Source organism: Tachyglossus aculeatus, chromosome X1 (assembly GCF_015852505.1).
Source record: "Tachyglossus aculeatus isolate mTacAcu1 chromosome X1, mTacAcu1.pri, whole genome shotgun sequence".
Classification (NCBI taxonomy): domain Eukaryota; kingdom Metazoa; phylum Chordata; class Mammalia; order Monotremata; family Tachyglossidae; genus Tachyglossus; species Tachyglossus aculeatus.
In genome coordinates this window covers 19861874-19877720 of record NC_052101.1, presented here as the reverse complement: position 1 = coordinate 19877720, position 15847 = coordinate 19861874, and the positions used below count along the sequence as shown (strand labels likewise).

The window sequence follows — 15847 nt, the reverse complement described above, 5'->3', positions numbered from 1 at the left end:
AGAGAACAGTTCTGCACTAACCAAGTCTGACCTTATCTGTGTTGGTTTGGTTTTTTTTATTGAACAAAAAAGGCAGAGTGACCAAAGCTAAACCCATCCCCAAGAATACCAGCATGCATCATATTTTCAGAATTTGACTTTCAGAAGCAGCATGGCATAGTAGAAAGAGCATAGACCTGGGTTCTAATCTGCACTCCCCCACTTGCCTTCTTGGCGACCTTGGGTGGGTCACTTGACTTCTCTGGGCCTCAGGTTCCTCATCTGTAAAGTGAGGATTCAATACCTTTTCTCTCTCCTCTTTAGACCCTGAGAGAGGGATTGTGTCTGACCTGATGATCTTATATTTACCCCAGTGCTTTGCCCAACTTTAACCAACCTGATTTGCTTGTATCCAACCCAGTGCTTAGTATAGTACCTGGCACATAGTAAATGTGTAATAAATACCACAATAATAATTCACATAACCAAGTGCTTAACTATCACAGTTATAAATAAAGCGGAGTAAATGTATCAACTTTTGTCTGTTTCCTTAAACTCTTTTCAGTACAGTATTTCAGGTAGTATCTGAAGATTTATTTTTTCCCTTTAACATCTCAGATTTTAAGTTTAACTTTTTGCATGTTTTCTTTCTAAGTACTTAAGTCTGAAATGTTTGAAGGAAGAGAATCACTCCTCTCATCCGCATAGAGGATTCGGTGCATTTGCTTTGACTTAGGTAGAGAAGCTGGTTTGGCCCAGGCCTAATTTTATTATTTAAAGTTAATTAAAGTTAATTTAAAGTTAATTAAGTGCTTAGTACAGTGCTCTGCACATAGTAAGCGCTCAATAAATATTATTGATGATTATTTAAAGTTAATTGTTGGATGTCAATAGTCGGGAAGCTTGGCATCTTACTCTCTTACGAGGTGTAGTTTGCAATTATTTGGGACAACCCACCCTAAGAAAATACAACATAGCATCAAAACCTTGAACAATCCAACATTCCTTCCATGTTGTGCAATAAACAAAGCCCAGGAAACATAAACATGAATTTTAAAACATTCTAAACTTCTCCCTGGAGTTGCATTCTAGAATTAAGGACATAGATTAGACCTTGGTCCATTTCTACCCCAAGTTTGTGCTTATGACAAAACCATCATTCTGAACCTCCAACTGAATCCCATTTGAATGTCCTCTTACTGCTTCAAGCAAACTGTGTTTTAATATGGCTGATATTTCTTGGCAAAGAAGATGAAAAATTGTTCTCCCAGGCCCCTGCTCTTTCTACTATGCCTTGCTGCTTCTGGTGGAAAGACTGTACTACTCATAGCAGGCAACTAATTATCCTAATGAAAATTTACACTTTACCTCGAGGTTCAGAGTTGCACTAATTGATACCTATTCTAGGCAGTTGCTCTTGTACAAACACCTGTGTCAAAGTCGCACTAATCGATAACTTCTCTGGGTAGGTGATTCTATTCCAAACACCTGTGGCAAAAAGTCCAGCGTTACTTTAGGCGATACCAGTCTTGAGCGGGTGAACCTATGCCAAACACCCAAGACATTGTAGAGCAACAAATGTCTTACGGTCCTAAGGAAGACCTTCTGAATCAGGGACTTAAAAATTTCCAATTTATTCTTGGGGTTCTCAGTTATTCTCCTGCCTACTGAGGACTGTCAGTGGAAAGAGGGAGAGTGGGTTTGTTCCACCCCCCTCCCTTTATTAAGGATCAATCAATTAATCAAAGGTATGAATTCAGTGCGTACTATCTGCAGAGCACTACTTTAAGGGCTTGGGAGAGTTCAGTGCATCAGAGTTGGTAAACGTGCTCCCTGCATCTTGTGGTAGGACCTGATTTCAGACAATCAATCAACTGATTGATTTCAATTCTATCAATTCTATTTATTTTGTTAATATGTTTTGTTCTGTCCCCCCCTTCTAGACTGTGAGCCCACTGTTGGGTAGGGACCGTCTCTATATGTTGCCAACTTGTACTTCCCAAGCGCTTGGTACAGTGTTCTGCACACAGTAAGTGTTTAATAAATACGATTGATTGATTAATTGATCAATCAATTGTATTTATCAAGCGCTTACTGCCTGCAGAACGCTATGCTAAGCCCTTGGGAGAGTATGCTATAAACAGTGTATCAGAGTTGGTAGATACATTCCCTGCCCACAGTGAGCTACCGTTCTGGAGTGGGGGACAGGCATTTATAGTAATGAATGATTTACAGATATGAATAAACTCCACAAGGAGATTATGATCAGTGCTTTGCACCTAGTAAGCGCTTAACAAATGCCATTATTATCTAGAAGGAGAGGCAGGCATTAAATTACAAATAGTAGAGTATAAAAATATTACATTTAAGTGCCGTGGGGCTGGGGTGAATATCGAAGTGCTTGAGCAGTACATAGTTAAGTGCGTAGTCAATGCAGAGGGGAGTGCAGAAAGGGGAAATTAAAGGTTAGTTGGGGAAAGCTTTTTGGAGCAAATGTGATTTTAGGGGCATTTTGAAGATGGGGAGTGTGATGGATTGTCAGATATAAAATAGGAGGGAGTTTCAGGCCCAGGGAAAAATGTGGGCAAGAGCTTGGTGTGGGATAAGCGAGATGGAGGTACAGAGAGTACGTTGGTATAAGAGAGCTGGAATATGTGGGTTAGGTTCGGTGGGAGGCAGAAGGGAAGCCTGTGAAAGAGACCGGGTGGCAAAGAGATATGAGGAGAACAGGAAAGTACAGTGTCAGAGAAGATAAGCTTAGATAATCATCAATCGTATTTATTGAGCGCTTACTATGTGCAGAGCACTGTACTAAGCGCTTGGGAAGTACAAATTGGCAACATATAGAGACAGTCCCTACCGAACAGTGGGCTCACAGTCTAAAAGATAATGTTTCTAGCTGAAGGGGGTGGTCCTCAGTGTCAAAGGTAGCAAAAATGTCCAGGGGAATGAGGATGGACTGAAAACCATTGGATTTGGCAAGAAGGAAGTCAAAAACCTCAAAAGTCCTCAAAAACCTCCAATGGCTACCGATCAATCTGCGCATCAAGCAGAAACTCCTCACCCTGGGCTTCAAGGCTGTCCATCACCTCGCCCCCTCCTACCTCACCTCCCTTCTCTCCTTCTACTGCCCAGCCCGCACCCTCCGCTCCTCCACCACTAATCTCCTCACTGTACCTCGCTCTCGCCTGTCCCGCCATCGACCCCCGGCCCACGTCATCCCCCGGGCCTGGAATACCCTCCCTCTGTCCATCCGCCAAGCTAGCTCTCTTCCTCCCTTCAAGGCCCTGCTGAGAGCTCACCTCCTCCAGGAGGCCTTCCCAGACTGAGCCCCTTCTTTCCTCTCCCCCTCGTCCCCCTCTCCATCCCCCCATCTTACCTCCTTCCCTTCCCCACAGCACCTGTATATATGTATATATGGTTGTACATATTTATTACTCTATTTATTTATTTATTTATTTTACTTGTACATTTCTATCCTACTTATTTTATTTTGTTGGTATGTTTGGTTCTGTTCTCTGTCTCCCCCTTTTAGACTGTGAGCCCACTGTTGGGTAGGGACTGTCTCTATGTGATGCCAATTTGTACTTCCCAAGCGCTTAGTACAGTGCTCTGCACATAGTAAGCGCTCAATAAATATGATTGATTGATTGATTGATTGGTGACCTTAGAGAAGGCCACTACCATGGAGTGAATAGGGCGGAAGCTAGATTGCAGGGAGGAGAGGAAGTGGAGACAACAAATACGACTAAATGAATGTGTAGACAACTCGCTCAAGGGGTTTGGAGAGGAATGGTGGGAGGGCGATGGGATGATAACTGGAGGGAGAAGTGGAGTCAAAATGAGGGAGTTTTTTTACACTAGGGGGTACATGGGGATGCTCGAAAGCAGCAAGGAAGGAGCCATTGGAAAGTGAGTGTTTGAAGATGGTGGTCAGGGAGAAAAAAAGGGAGGTGGTAGTTGTTTTGATAAAGTGAGAACAGGTGGGGTCAGAAACACAGGAGGGGGAGGTAGAAGTTGAGAAGAGGCAGGAGGGCTCCTCCTGAGATGCAGCTGGGAAAGATGGGAGAGTCGAAGAAGGGGCAGTGGGAGGGAGAGACTGGACAGGAGCAATTGGAGATTTTAGGGAGACCACACTTAATGCTTTCAGTTTTATCAGTGAAGTATGTGGTCAGGTCATTAGGAGGAAGAGATGGAGAGGCCGTGAGGGAAGGGGATTTTTGGAGGGAGTTAAAAGTCAGAAACAGATGTCGCAAGCAACGGTCATGGGGGTCAGAAAGGATTGAGAAATAAGATTGCTGGGTGAATGAAAGGGCAAAGTTAAAGCTGTTGAGATTTTTCCAAATGATACTTATTAAGCAGAGTGCTAGGCACTGTATTAAATGCTAGAGTATAGAAGTAAAATAAATCAGGTCGGACACGGTCCCAAATGAGGCTCACAGTCTAAATCAGAGAGAGGATCATTTAATCCCCATTTTACAGATTAGGTAACTGAATCACAGAGAAGTTAAGTGATGTACCCAAGGTCACACAGTAGACAAGTGATGAAGCTGGGATTTTAACCCAGGTCCTTTGATTGCCAGGCCCGTGCTCTTTCTACTAGGTCACCCTACTTCTCGGGATGAATTTAAGGTGGAGCAGGTTGGCCTGATATCTGGATTTCGGCCGGCACCACTCTGCTGTGCTGAAGGTGAGATTTCAGCTTGTCAAGGGGAAACAGAGGCCTGGACCAGTGACCCGGAAATTGGATCAGATAAGCTTGGACTTTTGTCGTTGACACTTATCGCTACGATTTCTAACTTCTAGGTTTAATTTGTTCTGTTTGGATGTACCGTGTTTTCGTCATGTTTGAAGCTTCTTGAGGGTAGAGTCTGCATCTCCCATTTCATTCTCAACTCTCCTCAGTGCTTAGCACCGCTCAAATATCAGTTCTGTCCCTACGTTTTTGTGGTAGGAGTGGTAAGTCTTTTAGACTGTGAGCCCATTGTTGGGTAGGGACCATCTCTCTATGTTGCCAACTTGTACTTCCCAAGCACTTAGTACAGTGCTCTGCACACAGTAAGCGCTCAGTAAATGCAATTGACTGAATAAGGGCCTTCAATTTATATCACAACTTAACCATACAGCATTTTTGTGAGGTAGGGAGATGCTCGTAGTATCATCTTGTTTTAACAGATTAAGAAACTGGGAAGTAGTGTTGGTTTAGCAGATAGAGCATGGGCGTGGGACTCAGAAGGACCTGGATTCTAATCCTGGCTCTGCTGCTTGTCTGCTATGTGAACTCGGGCAAGTCACTTCACTTCTCTGTGCCTCACTTACTTCATCTGTAAAATGGGGAATATAGTAGGCATGTAAGCGTGGCTCGGGGAAAGAGCCCGGGCTTCGGAGTCAGAGGTCATGGTTCAAATCCCAGCTCCACCAACTGTCAGCTGTGTGACTCTGGACCTCAGTTCCCTCATCTGTAAAATGGGGATTAAGACTGTGAGCCCCCCGTGGGACAACCTGATCACCTTGTAACCTCCCCAGCGCTTAGAACAGTGCTCTGCACATAGTAAGCGCTTAACAAATGCCATCATTATCATCATCATCATCAATCGTATTTATTGAGCGCTTACTATGTGCAGAGCACTGTACTAAGCGCTTGGGAAGTACAAATTGGCAACATGTAGAGACAGTACCTACCCAACAGTGGGCTTATTATATGTCAATAAAAAAGAAAACCACAACCAGGAACAGCTTCACTATTTGTCTGTTGTGTGTCCTTGGGCAAGTCGCTTGATTTAGCAGAAAGAGCCCGGGCTTGAGAGTCAGAGGTTGTGGGTTCTAATTCCGGCTCCACCACTAATCAGCTGTGTGACTTTGGGCAAGTCATTTCACTTCTCCGTGCCTCAGTTACCTCATCTGTAAAATGGGGATTAAGACTGTTAGCACCACGTGGGACAACCTGATTATCTTGTATTTACCCCAGTGTTTAGAGCAGTGCTCGGCACATAATAAGCACTTAACAAATACCATCATTATTATTATCTGTAAAGTGGGGATTAAGTCTGTGAACTCCTTGTGGGGCACGGATGGTGTCCAGCCCAATTTGCTCACATCTACCCCAGCGCTTAGAGCAGTGCCTGGCACATAGTAAGTGCTTAACAAATACCACAATTATTATTATTGCTGCAGCTGATATATCACTTTTATTGAATGCGCCCTGCCAAGCTGCTACCTAGGCTATCTAGTGGACTCTCTCCTCTTCTCTTCTGGCTACCTTTTCCTCACATCAAAAGGAAGGTGTGGGAGACTGTATGCAATTTCTTTTCATCTATCAGCCCCACGGCACTTCTGTACGGATCCATAATTTGTGAATATTAATGTCCGTCTTCTCCTCTAGACTGTAAGCTCGTTGTGAGCAAGGAACGTGTCTACCAACTGTGTTATACTCTCCCAAGCTCATAATATAGTGCTCTGCACTTATCCCCATAGTTGTTTAATCCGTACTCCCAGAGTGACTCGTCCCAAATGTCTGCAAAGACCTGAATGAGAACCATGAGGGGCAGGGACCAAGACCCAATCTGATTATCTTGTCTCTACCTCCGCATTTAGCACAGTGCTCATAGTAAGTGCTTAACAAATACCACAATTACTACATTCATTCAATCGTATTTATTGAGTGTTTACTGTGTGCGGAGCACTGTACTAAGCTCTTGGGAAGTACAAGTTGGCGACATATAGAGACGGTCCCTACCCAACAGCGGGCTCACAGTCTAGAAGGAGGAGGCAGACAACAAAACAAAGCATGTGGACAGGTGTCAAGTCGTCAGAACAAATAGAAATAAATCTAGATGCACGTCATTAACAAAATAGAACAGTAAATATGTACAAGTAAAATAGAGTAATAAATCTGTGCAAACATATATATAGGTGCTGTGGGGAGGGGAAGGAGGTAGGGCAGGGGGGATGGGGAGGAGGAGAGGAAAAAGGGGGCTCAGTCTGGGAAGGCCTCTTGGAGGAGGTGAGCTCTCAGTAGGGCTGTGAAGGGAGGAAGGGAGCTAGCTTGGCGGATGTGTGGAGGGAGGGCATTCCAGGCCAGGGGGAGGACGTGGGCCGGGGGCATGTTACTCCCCTCCTCAAAAATCTCCAGTGGCTGCCAGTCACCCTACGCATCAAGCAAAAACTCCTCACTCTCGGCTTCAAGGCTGTCCATCCATCCCCTCGCCCCCTCCTACCTCACCTCCCTTCTCTCCTTCTCCAGCCCAGCCCGCATCCTCCGCTCCCCTGCCACCACTAACCTCCTCACTCTACTTCGCAGGGTGGTAGAAACCCTAAGTGGTGGCTTCCAGATCTATTAGCTCTTTGAAGCTTACCCCTTTCCTTGCCAAATAATAATGATAATAATATACTAATAATAATAATGATGGTATTTGTCAAGTACTTCCACTTGCTAGCCACTTGCCAAGCTAGGAATGGAATGGGTTAGGCCTCTACTTGACTCTCCCTCCCATAGCCTTCTAGACTGTGAGCCCACTGTTGGGTAGGGACCGTCTCTATATGTTACCAACTTGTACTTCCCAAGCACTTAATACAGTGCTCTGCACACAGTAAGTACTCAGTAAATATGATTGATTGATAGCTGAGACTGGTAGAGTACTGGAAACTCTCCAGGTGCAACCCTGAGAGGGGGAGTATATTTGTGTACTTATCTGTAATTCTCTTTATATTAATACTTGTTTACTTGTTCTGGTGTGCGTATATATATGTATACATTTATATTATATAATTATATATATTGTTCTATATTATTATATATATAGAATAATATATTATAGAATATACATATAATATATTTATATTGATGCTATTGATGCCTGTTTACTTGTTTTGATGTCTCTCTCCCCCATTCTAGACTGTGAGCCCATTGTGGGCAGGGATAGTCTCTCTCTGTTGATGAATTGTACTTTCCAAGTGCTTAGTACAGTGTTCTGCACACAGTAAGCTCACAATAAACACGACTGAATGAATGAATGAATGAAATGACCGCAGTAGTTGCCAACCGCCTTTCTGTTATCAAACTATCCCATTTATCGAGCGCTTACTGTATGCAGAGCTCTGTACTAAGCGCTTGGGAGAGTATCGTTGATCTTAATGTTAAGTCATTCTACTGGTTAAACACTATCTAGTTTTATCTGCTGTGATGCTAAGGAAGTCAGCCTCCAGTGACCATGGGCCGATCCACGGCTGGGGAAGAAATATTCTCTCCCGGACTTTAACCATCTTTGGCAAGACTTAATATCCTTCCTTTACCGTCAGAATGAAGCAAAGGCCAGCCAGGTTTTACACTGTGCTTTCGAGACCTGAGAAAACACTTTTAATCTTCAAAAAATATAGCAGGAGGCATCTGCCTCTGGAGGCTCTCGGCTTTAATATTCCTTTACCCTTGTAGCGTGATGAAGCGTTTAATGCCGCGCGGTCTATCTTTTACACAAAGCTTTTGCTTGAGGGGGAGCAGTAAGCTATTTATTTTGCTTACGGTTTCTGCCTTGGAGTATTTTTCATTCGTGTGCCTAGAGACCTCATCCCTCGATAAAATCCCATCACTTGAAGGAATTCCGTAAATTAAGATGGATTAGAGAACGAGTAGTTTAAAAGACAGTGGAGAAATCGTTGCCCTGACACTTCCAACACTATTTTCCTTTCTCCAGTCTGCCGCAAAAAATCCCTATGCAGTTGAGCTTTTCTAACCCTGCTAGGATGTTTGAATTTTACGTACCGAGAAACCTTGAAGACGAGTGATGGATTGAAGGAGATAAAGGAGAGGATGATGACCACGTAAATCTTATTTTGTAATCCCTGTTTATGCAATCTGATTCATCCCAGCAGGGATAAGAAACGAGAGCTTCGGCAGAAGGACAGGATAAAAGGGGAAAGAGGTCACCGTTGTTTCTGCCCTGTCCTTTCCCTTTTAAAGGTCGGTCAGTCGTATTTATTGAACACTTTGTGCAGAGCACTGTCTTAAGTGGTTGGGAGAGTACAGTATAATAATAAAAAGACATATTCCCTGCCCACAATGGGTTTACAGTCTAGAAGGGGAGACAAACATAATATAAATAAATTATAGATACGTACATATGTGCTGTGGTGCTGAGTGTGACATCAGTGAAATACCTAAATTCATTATGGATATGTACATAAGTGTCATCCATGCAGTGAAGCTCAGTGGAAAGAGCCCGGGCTTTGGAGTCAGGGGTCACGGGTTCAAATCCCGGCTCCGCCAATTGTCAGCTGTGTGACTTTGGGCAAGTCACTTCACTTCTCTGTGCCTCAGTGACTTCATCTGTCAAATGGGGATTAAGACTGTGAGAGCCCGTGGGACAACCTGATCACCTTGTAACCTCCCCAGTGCTTAGAACAGTGTTTTGCACATAGTAAGCACTTAATAAATGCTATTATTATTATTATTAGGCTCGGGGAGGGGTGAATAAAGTGAGCAAATCCAAATGCAAGGATGATTCAGAAGGGGAGTGGGAGAAGAGAAAGTGAGGGTTTAGTCAGGGAAGGCCTCTTCCCACCTAAATGCTGCATTTCCCCCATCCAGAAAAGTCTATTCAGCCCCACTATACCACTATTATCTCCATTTTACCAATGAAATGTCAGGAGACCAGAAGATCATATCCAACATCACCCAGTTCTTCAGGGAAAGATTTGGAACTGTTGCTCCTGCCTTCTGCCACCTCCCTGGGTCAGAGTTCTGTCCACTGATAAGCTTTGCCTAACTCCTATCGAATCAAGGTCACAGTTACCACACGACCTAGAAAAGGCCTTTCCCTGCAACTGCTTTGTAATCAACAATTTTTTTCCAAGTGTGAGCCTCTAGAAAGTTTTAGAGGCACCTGGGCAACCTAAAAGGACTCAAAATCGCTTCGGTTTCCTTCCCGCTTCACGCAAAAGTAGAATTCATTAGGGATTGTAAAATAGTCCACTCAGGCCCCTTCAAGACTCACAGCTCTTAAATGTTTTCCAATGGTGTTTTATCAAGTGTTAGCCCTGATTAGGAAAGCCTGAACCCTCTGGACTTTGCCTATTAAATGTTTAAATATGCTTTTAATTTCTTAGCTACAAAGTGGGCAAATAGTTGCAGTGGGTCTATTTGCGTTTGGTTTGGGAACTTTAAGGAAAGGCTGGGAAAACAAGAAAAATTGTGCATGGTTATCAGATCTGTGAGTTGACTTCTATCACAGAAGTACTTAGGCCCTTAGCTCAATTAAGTCGTGTTGATTGTGGGTTTCCTGTGTGCTGCTGAAGGAGACGCTTCAGCGTCAACCAATAAGGAAAAAAAAATGTTTTTTTTTCATTCATTTATTGAGCACTTACTGTGTGCAGAGTGCTTGGGAAGTACAAGTTGGCAACATATAGCGACAGTCCCTACCCAATAATGAGCTCACAGTTTTTTTGGTTCTAAATAAATTATTCTCAGATGTTTTCATCTCCTAGCTCCCTTGTGCCCTCCCACAGAGGTCATGATGAGGATGATGATATTTAAGCGTTTACTACATGTCAAGCACTGTTCTAAATGCTGAGATAAATACAAGGTTATCAGATTGGGTGCAGCCCCTATCCCCCTTTAGCCTCAATGTCTTAACCCCTATTTTACAGATGAGGCACAGAGCAGCCAAGCGACTTGCCCAAGGTCACACGGCAGGTAAGTGGCAGATCCAGGATTAGCTCCTAGGCCCGGGCTCTATCCATTAGGTCACGCTTCTTCATGGGAGTCAACTCTTCATAAATAGCTTTCATCGGAAAGTCCACACCCTTCCCCAGCTGTGCAAGGAGTCCATAGGCCGTGATGATTGTAATAGGGAAGAGAACACGCAGAAAAACAGGGGAGGGTGTGGTTCAAAAGGCTCCAGCCTGCAGAAATTGAAATAGACAGTAGAGACAAGGGGGGAGAGGGTAAAGGGGAGGAAATTAGAAAGGAAGCTAACAGGGGAGAAGGGCCCAGCGATGAGGGCCATCTCTCAACATCTAATGATATCAATAATAATAATTGTTTAACTCTTAATATAATGATGATGATGATGGCATCTGTTAAGCACTTACTATGTGCGAAGCACTGTTCTAAGTGCTGGTATATGTGCCAAGCACCGTCCTAAGCACTAGGGTAGATACAAGATAATCAGGTTAAAGTCCCTATCCCACAAAGGAATCCCTCTCCAGACTTTATGATTATTATTATTAATAATACTAATGGTATTTGTTAGGCATTTACTATGTGCCCGGTACTGTTCTAAGATTGATATAGGCTGCGACTACCAACTCTGTACCAAGCATTTAGTACAGTGCTCTGCACAAAGTAAGTGTGCAGAAGTGTGAGAAGCAGTGTGGCTCAGTGGAAAGAGCCCGGGCTTTGGAGTCAGAGGTCATGGGTTCAAATCCCGGGTCCGCCAATTGTCAGCTGTGTGACTTTGGGCAAGTCACTTCACTTCTGTGGGCCTCAGTTACTTCATCTGGAAAATGGGGATTAAGACTATGAGCCCTCCTGGGGGACAACCTGATCACCTTGTACCCTCCCCAGCGCTTAGAACAGTGCTTTGCACATAGTAAGTGCTTAGTAAATGCCATCATTATTATTAGCAGTAAGTGCTCAATAAATATGATTGAAATATCAAATCATTATTATTATTCCCAGGGCCCCTAAATCAGAATCTTTTCCAATTATATGCAGTGTTCTGCATATAGTAAGTGCTCAATGAATATGATTGATTGAAATATTCAATCATTATAATTATTGTTATTATTCCCAGGGTCCTTAAATCAGAATCTTTTCCAATTATACAGTCCTCAACCCTTCTATCCACAGCTGGAGAAACTAAACCTCAGACTGTTCTGATATAATGAAGTAGTCGTAGTAGTAGCAACAGTCTTCTAGACTGTGAGCTCGCCTTCTAGACTGTGAGCCCACTGTTGGGTAGGGACCGTCTCTATATGTTGCCAACTTGTACTTCCCAAGTGCTTAGTATAGTGCTCTGCACACAGTAAGCACTCAATAAATACGATTGAATGAATGAATTAATAGTAGTAATAGTATTTATTAAGCACCTTGTACAGAACACTGTACACAGGTTGGAATTAGATGCAAGCCCCCTCTTTCAAGGGGTTCACAATCTATGAATATGAGAGGAGAGATGACAGGAGGCATTAGTTACATCGATTGGCTCAGTAAAAACCAATGCAAAGAAAATCTTTACCCCTACTTGTCATCTGAAATCACCATTCAGACCATCAATCTTCAGAGAACAGTCAATTAAGAAAATCCACCTTCCGCTCCTATGTGGGATGGGAGGGGCGCCTGAAGGCGCGTAATTGAAGGGGAATAAATTGCGAGTCAATTTCTCCGCTGTCCAAGTTCCGTTTCATTAATTTAATGGCAGAATCGGAAGCAGAGGTCAGTGCAGGGATGGACTGGGAAATATGTGCATTTCCCTTCACATGTGGGGGAGCACTGGCATTTAGCTCTCTGAGGTTCAGAGGGAGGGATGCCTCCTCATTGTAGGTTCACACCAAGCTTGGGAAAACCCCTGATCATTTTCCTACAGAAGTGTTCAGGACATGTCACCCAGCTCTTCAAAAACACTCCAGTGGTTGCCCATCCACCTCCACATCAAACAGTAACTCCTCACCATTGGCTATAAAGCAGTCTACCACCTTGCCCCCTCCTCCCTCATCTCCCTTCTCTCCTTCTACAACCCAGCCCTCACATTTCGCTCCTCTGCTGCTAACCTCCTCACGGTGCCTCGCTCTCGCCTGTCCCGCCGCCACATCCTGCCCACATCCTGCCTCTGGCCTGGAACGCCCTCCCTCCTCTAATTTGACAAACAATTACTCTCCCCCATTTCAAAGCCTTATTGAAGGCCAGGCAAGCTTCTTGAGGGCAACTAACTCTCTTACATTGCACTCTGTCAAGCGCCAGTACAGCGTTCTCAGTAAAAAGTGCTCCATAACTATAATTGAAAATAGGAGTTTCAAAAGCTTGCAGGTATTTTTGTCAGTCAACATAAAAGCCATGTCTTAGCTAAAGCTTCTTTAGGGATTTCAACAGACTGGTGTTAAAATGGAGTTAAGACAACTGCCCAGCTTTCTGGGCTACCAGTTTCACAGCCTAAATCATGATTAACGTGCAGATTAGATCCACATAATCCTATTTTACCATGTTGCTTTAAGATACCACCATCTTCATACCCCTCCAGTTCAGTTCTATCATTCCTCTCCCTCTTCCTCTGAAGTCAGGAGGTATCCTGAAAAAGCTAATTAGCTCCTTCCATCCAGGCGGACCCGCGGGGGTTTGTTCTAAACTGTCAGGGCAACCTAGTATTACTCTATTTAATTAATTATTTATTTAATTTAATCTATAATTTATTACTCTGTTTTACTTGTACATATTTGCTATTCTATTTATTTTGTTAATGGTGTGCATTTAGCTTTGATTCTATTTGTTCTGACGACTTGACAGATGTCCACATGTTTTGTTGTCTGTCTCCCCCTTCTAGATCGTGAGCCCGTTGTTGGGTAGGGACCGTCTCTATATGTTGCCAACTTGTACTTTCCAAGGGCTTAGTGCAGTGCTCTGCACACAGTAAGCGCTCAATAAATACGATTGAATGACTGAATGAATGAACCTCCCTTCATCTCTTGCAACAGGAAATTGTCAAGCTCAAAAAGGCCTCTCCTCAGCCATGGGTGAAGTGTCCTCAGAAGAGGTAGAAAAGTTCCTGGATTCCAATTTTGTCTTTGCCAAGCAGTACTACGATCACAGATTAAGAGCCAAGGTCATTTCTGAGCTTTTGGGGGCCAAAGAGACCTCGGTGGATTTCAGTCACTACCACACCTTGACAAGCGTGGAGGAGAGCGAAATTGTCTTTGAACTTCTCCGAGACCTTCAGGAGAACCTGCAAGCTGAGAAATGTGTCTTCACCGTCATGAAGAGACTGTGTTTCCTTCTCCACGCCGACCGAATGAGTCTTTTCATGTACCGCACGAGGAATGCCGTCGCTGAGCTGGCTACTAGGTTGTTTGATGTCCACAAGGATGCTGTCCTGGAGGAGTGCTTGGTGGCTCCGGATTCTGAGATTGTCTTCCCTCTGGATATGGGAGTCATCGGCCATGTTGCCCACTCCAAGAAAATCGTGAATGTCCCAAACACAGCTGAGGTATTTCTAATTTCATTCATTCATTCGTATTTATTGAGAGCTTACAGTGTGCAGAGCACAGTACTAAGTGCTTGGGAAGGACAATTCAGCAACAATCTCTGCCTACAATGGGATCAGTTCTAGGGTAGAGGATGATGGGAGGAGCAGAGGAGCAGAGAAGCAGCGTGGCTCAGTAGAAAGATCACGGGCTTGGGAGTCAGAGGTCATGAGTTCAAATCCCGGCTCCACCGCTTGTCAGCTGTGTGACTTTGGGCAAGTCACTTCACTTCTCTGGGCCTCGGTTACCTCATCTGTAAAATGGGGATTAAGATTGTGAGCCCCTCATGGGACAACCTGATCACCTTGTATCCTCCCCAGCACTTAGAACAGTGCTTTACACATAGTAAGCGCTTAACAAATACCAAAGTTATTATTATTACTATTGGGCGGGAGGATAGTGGAGACAGGTCTTGGTCCTGTCGGGTTTCTCTTTGAGGGTCCTTTTTTCCTTCTTGGGGCTAGTCACAATAATAATAATGATAATAATAATAATAACTGTGGTATTTAAGTGCTTACTGGGGCTAGTAACTATAATAATAATAGTAGCAGTGGTATTTAAGAGCTTACTATGTGCCAGGCACTCTTATAAGCAATGGGATAGACAAAGACTTGTCAGGTTGGACACAGTCCCATATAGGGTTCACGGTCTTAAACCCCATTTCCCAGATAAGGTAACTGAGGCCCAGAGAAGTGGAGTGACTTTCCCACGGTCCCACAGCAGACTAGTGGCAGAGCCGGGATTAGAACCCAGATCCTTCTTGCTGCCAGGCCCGTGCTGTATCCACTAGGTCACGAGAAAGGTGTTCTTTGGGCCCACAGAACCATCTTTCTGCATGAGTCTGAGTCCTTTCTCCTTCATCACCTTTGAGCTGATGCCTTTCTGATGGAGGAAGGTTTGCACTCAAGGAACGGCAAACCCTGTATATGCATCAGCAAAGAGTAGAGGGTAAGCTGCAGTCCTAACCAGCTCCGATGTATGTATTAGTGGAGCAGTTCCAGTGATGTTTAGTCAAGGTTCACACTGGCATGAGGAAATTCATGCTATTTTAAGATGCTAAAGCTTAGCATGTGGTTAGCATTTCTTGAGCTAAGGCATGGGCCAATATTTTGTAGTTTTCTCCTCTCTCAGTATTCTTCCTCTGACTCCTTTCTTGGCACATTGAGGTTCCACGGAAAGCTGGAATTGTCTTGAGTTGCTTGACAAAGACCCTGCTCACTGTCAGCAGGAAGTCAGTCAGTTGTATTTATTGAGCGCTTACTGTGTGCAGAGCACTGTACTAGATGCTTGGGAGAATACTGAGAAGCAGCGTGGCTCGGTGGAAAGAGCCCGGGCTTTGGAGTCAGAGGTCATGGGTTCAAATCCCAGCTCCGCCAATTGTCACCTGTGTGACTTTGGGCAAGTCACTTAACTTCTCTGGGCCTCATTTACCTCATCTGTAAAATGGGGATTAAGACTGTGAGCCCCCCATGGGACAACCCGATCATCATCATCATCAATTGTATTTATTGAGCGCTTACTGTGTGCAGAGCACTGTACTAAGCGCTTGGGAAGTACAAATTGGCAACATATAGAGACAGTCCCTACCCAACAGTGGGCTCACAGTCTAAAACCTGATCACCTTGTAACCTCCCCAGTG

At 44.1% G+C, this 15847-nt stretch overlaps 1 protein-coding gene across 1 annotated transcript in view; it reads left to right on the top strand.

Annotated features, from left to right (window-relative positions):
• Positions 1-13697: 13697 nt before the first annotated feature.
• PDE6A (phosphodiesterase 6A) overlaps positions 13698-15847 on the top strand; it is a 64882-nt gene continuing 62732 nt past the window's right edge. Inside the window, exon 1 of the mRNA XM_038771672.1 lies at positions 13698-14171. Coding sequence (XP_038627600.1) covers positions 13698-14171 — 474 coding nt within the window. The remainder of the gene's footprint in view (positions 14172-15847) is intronic.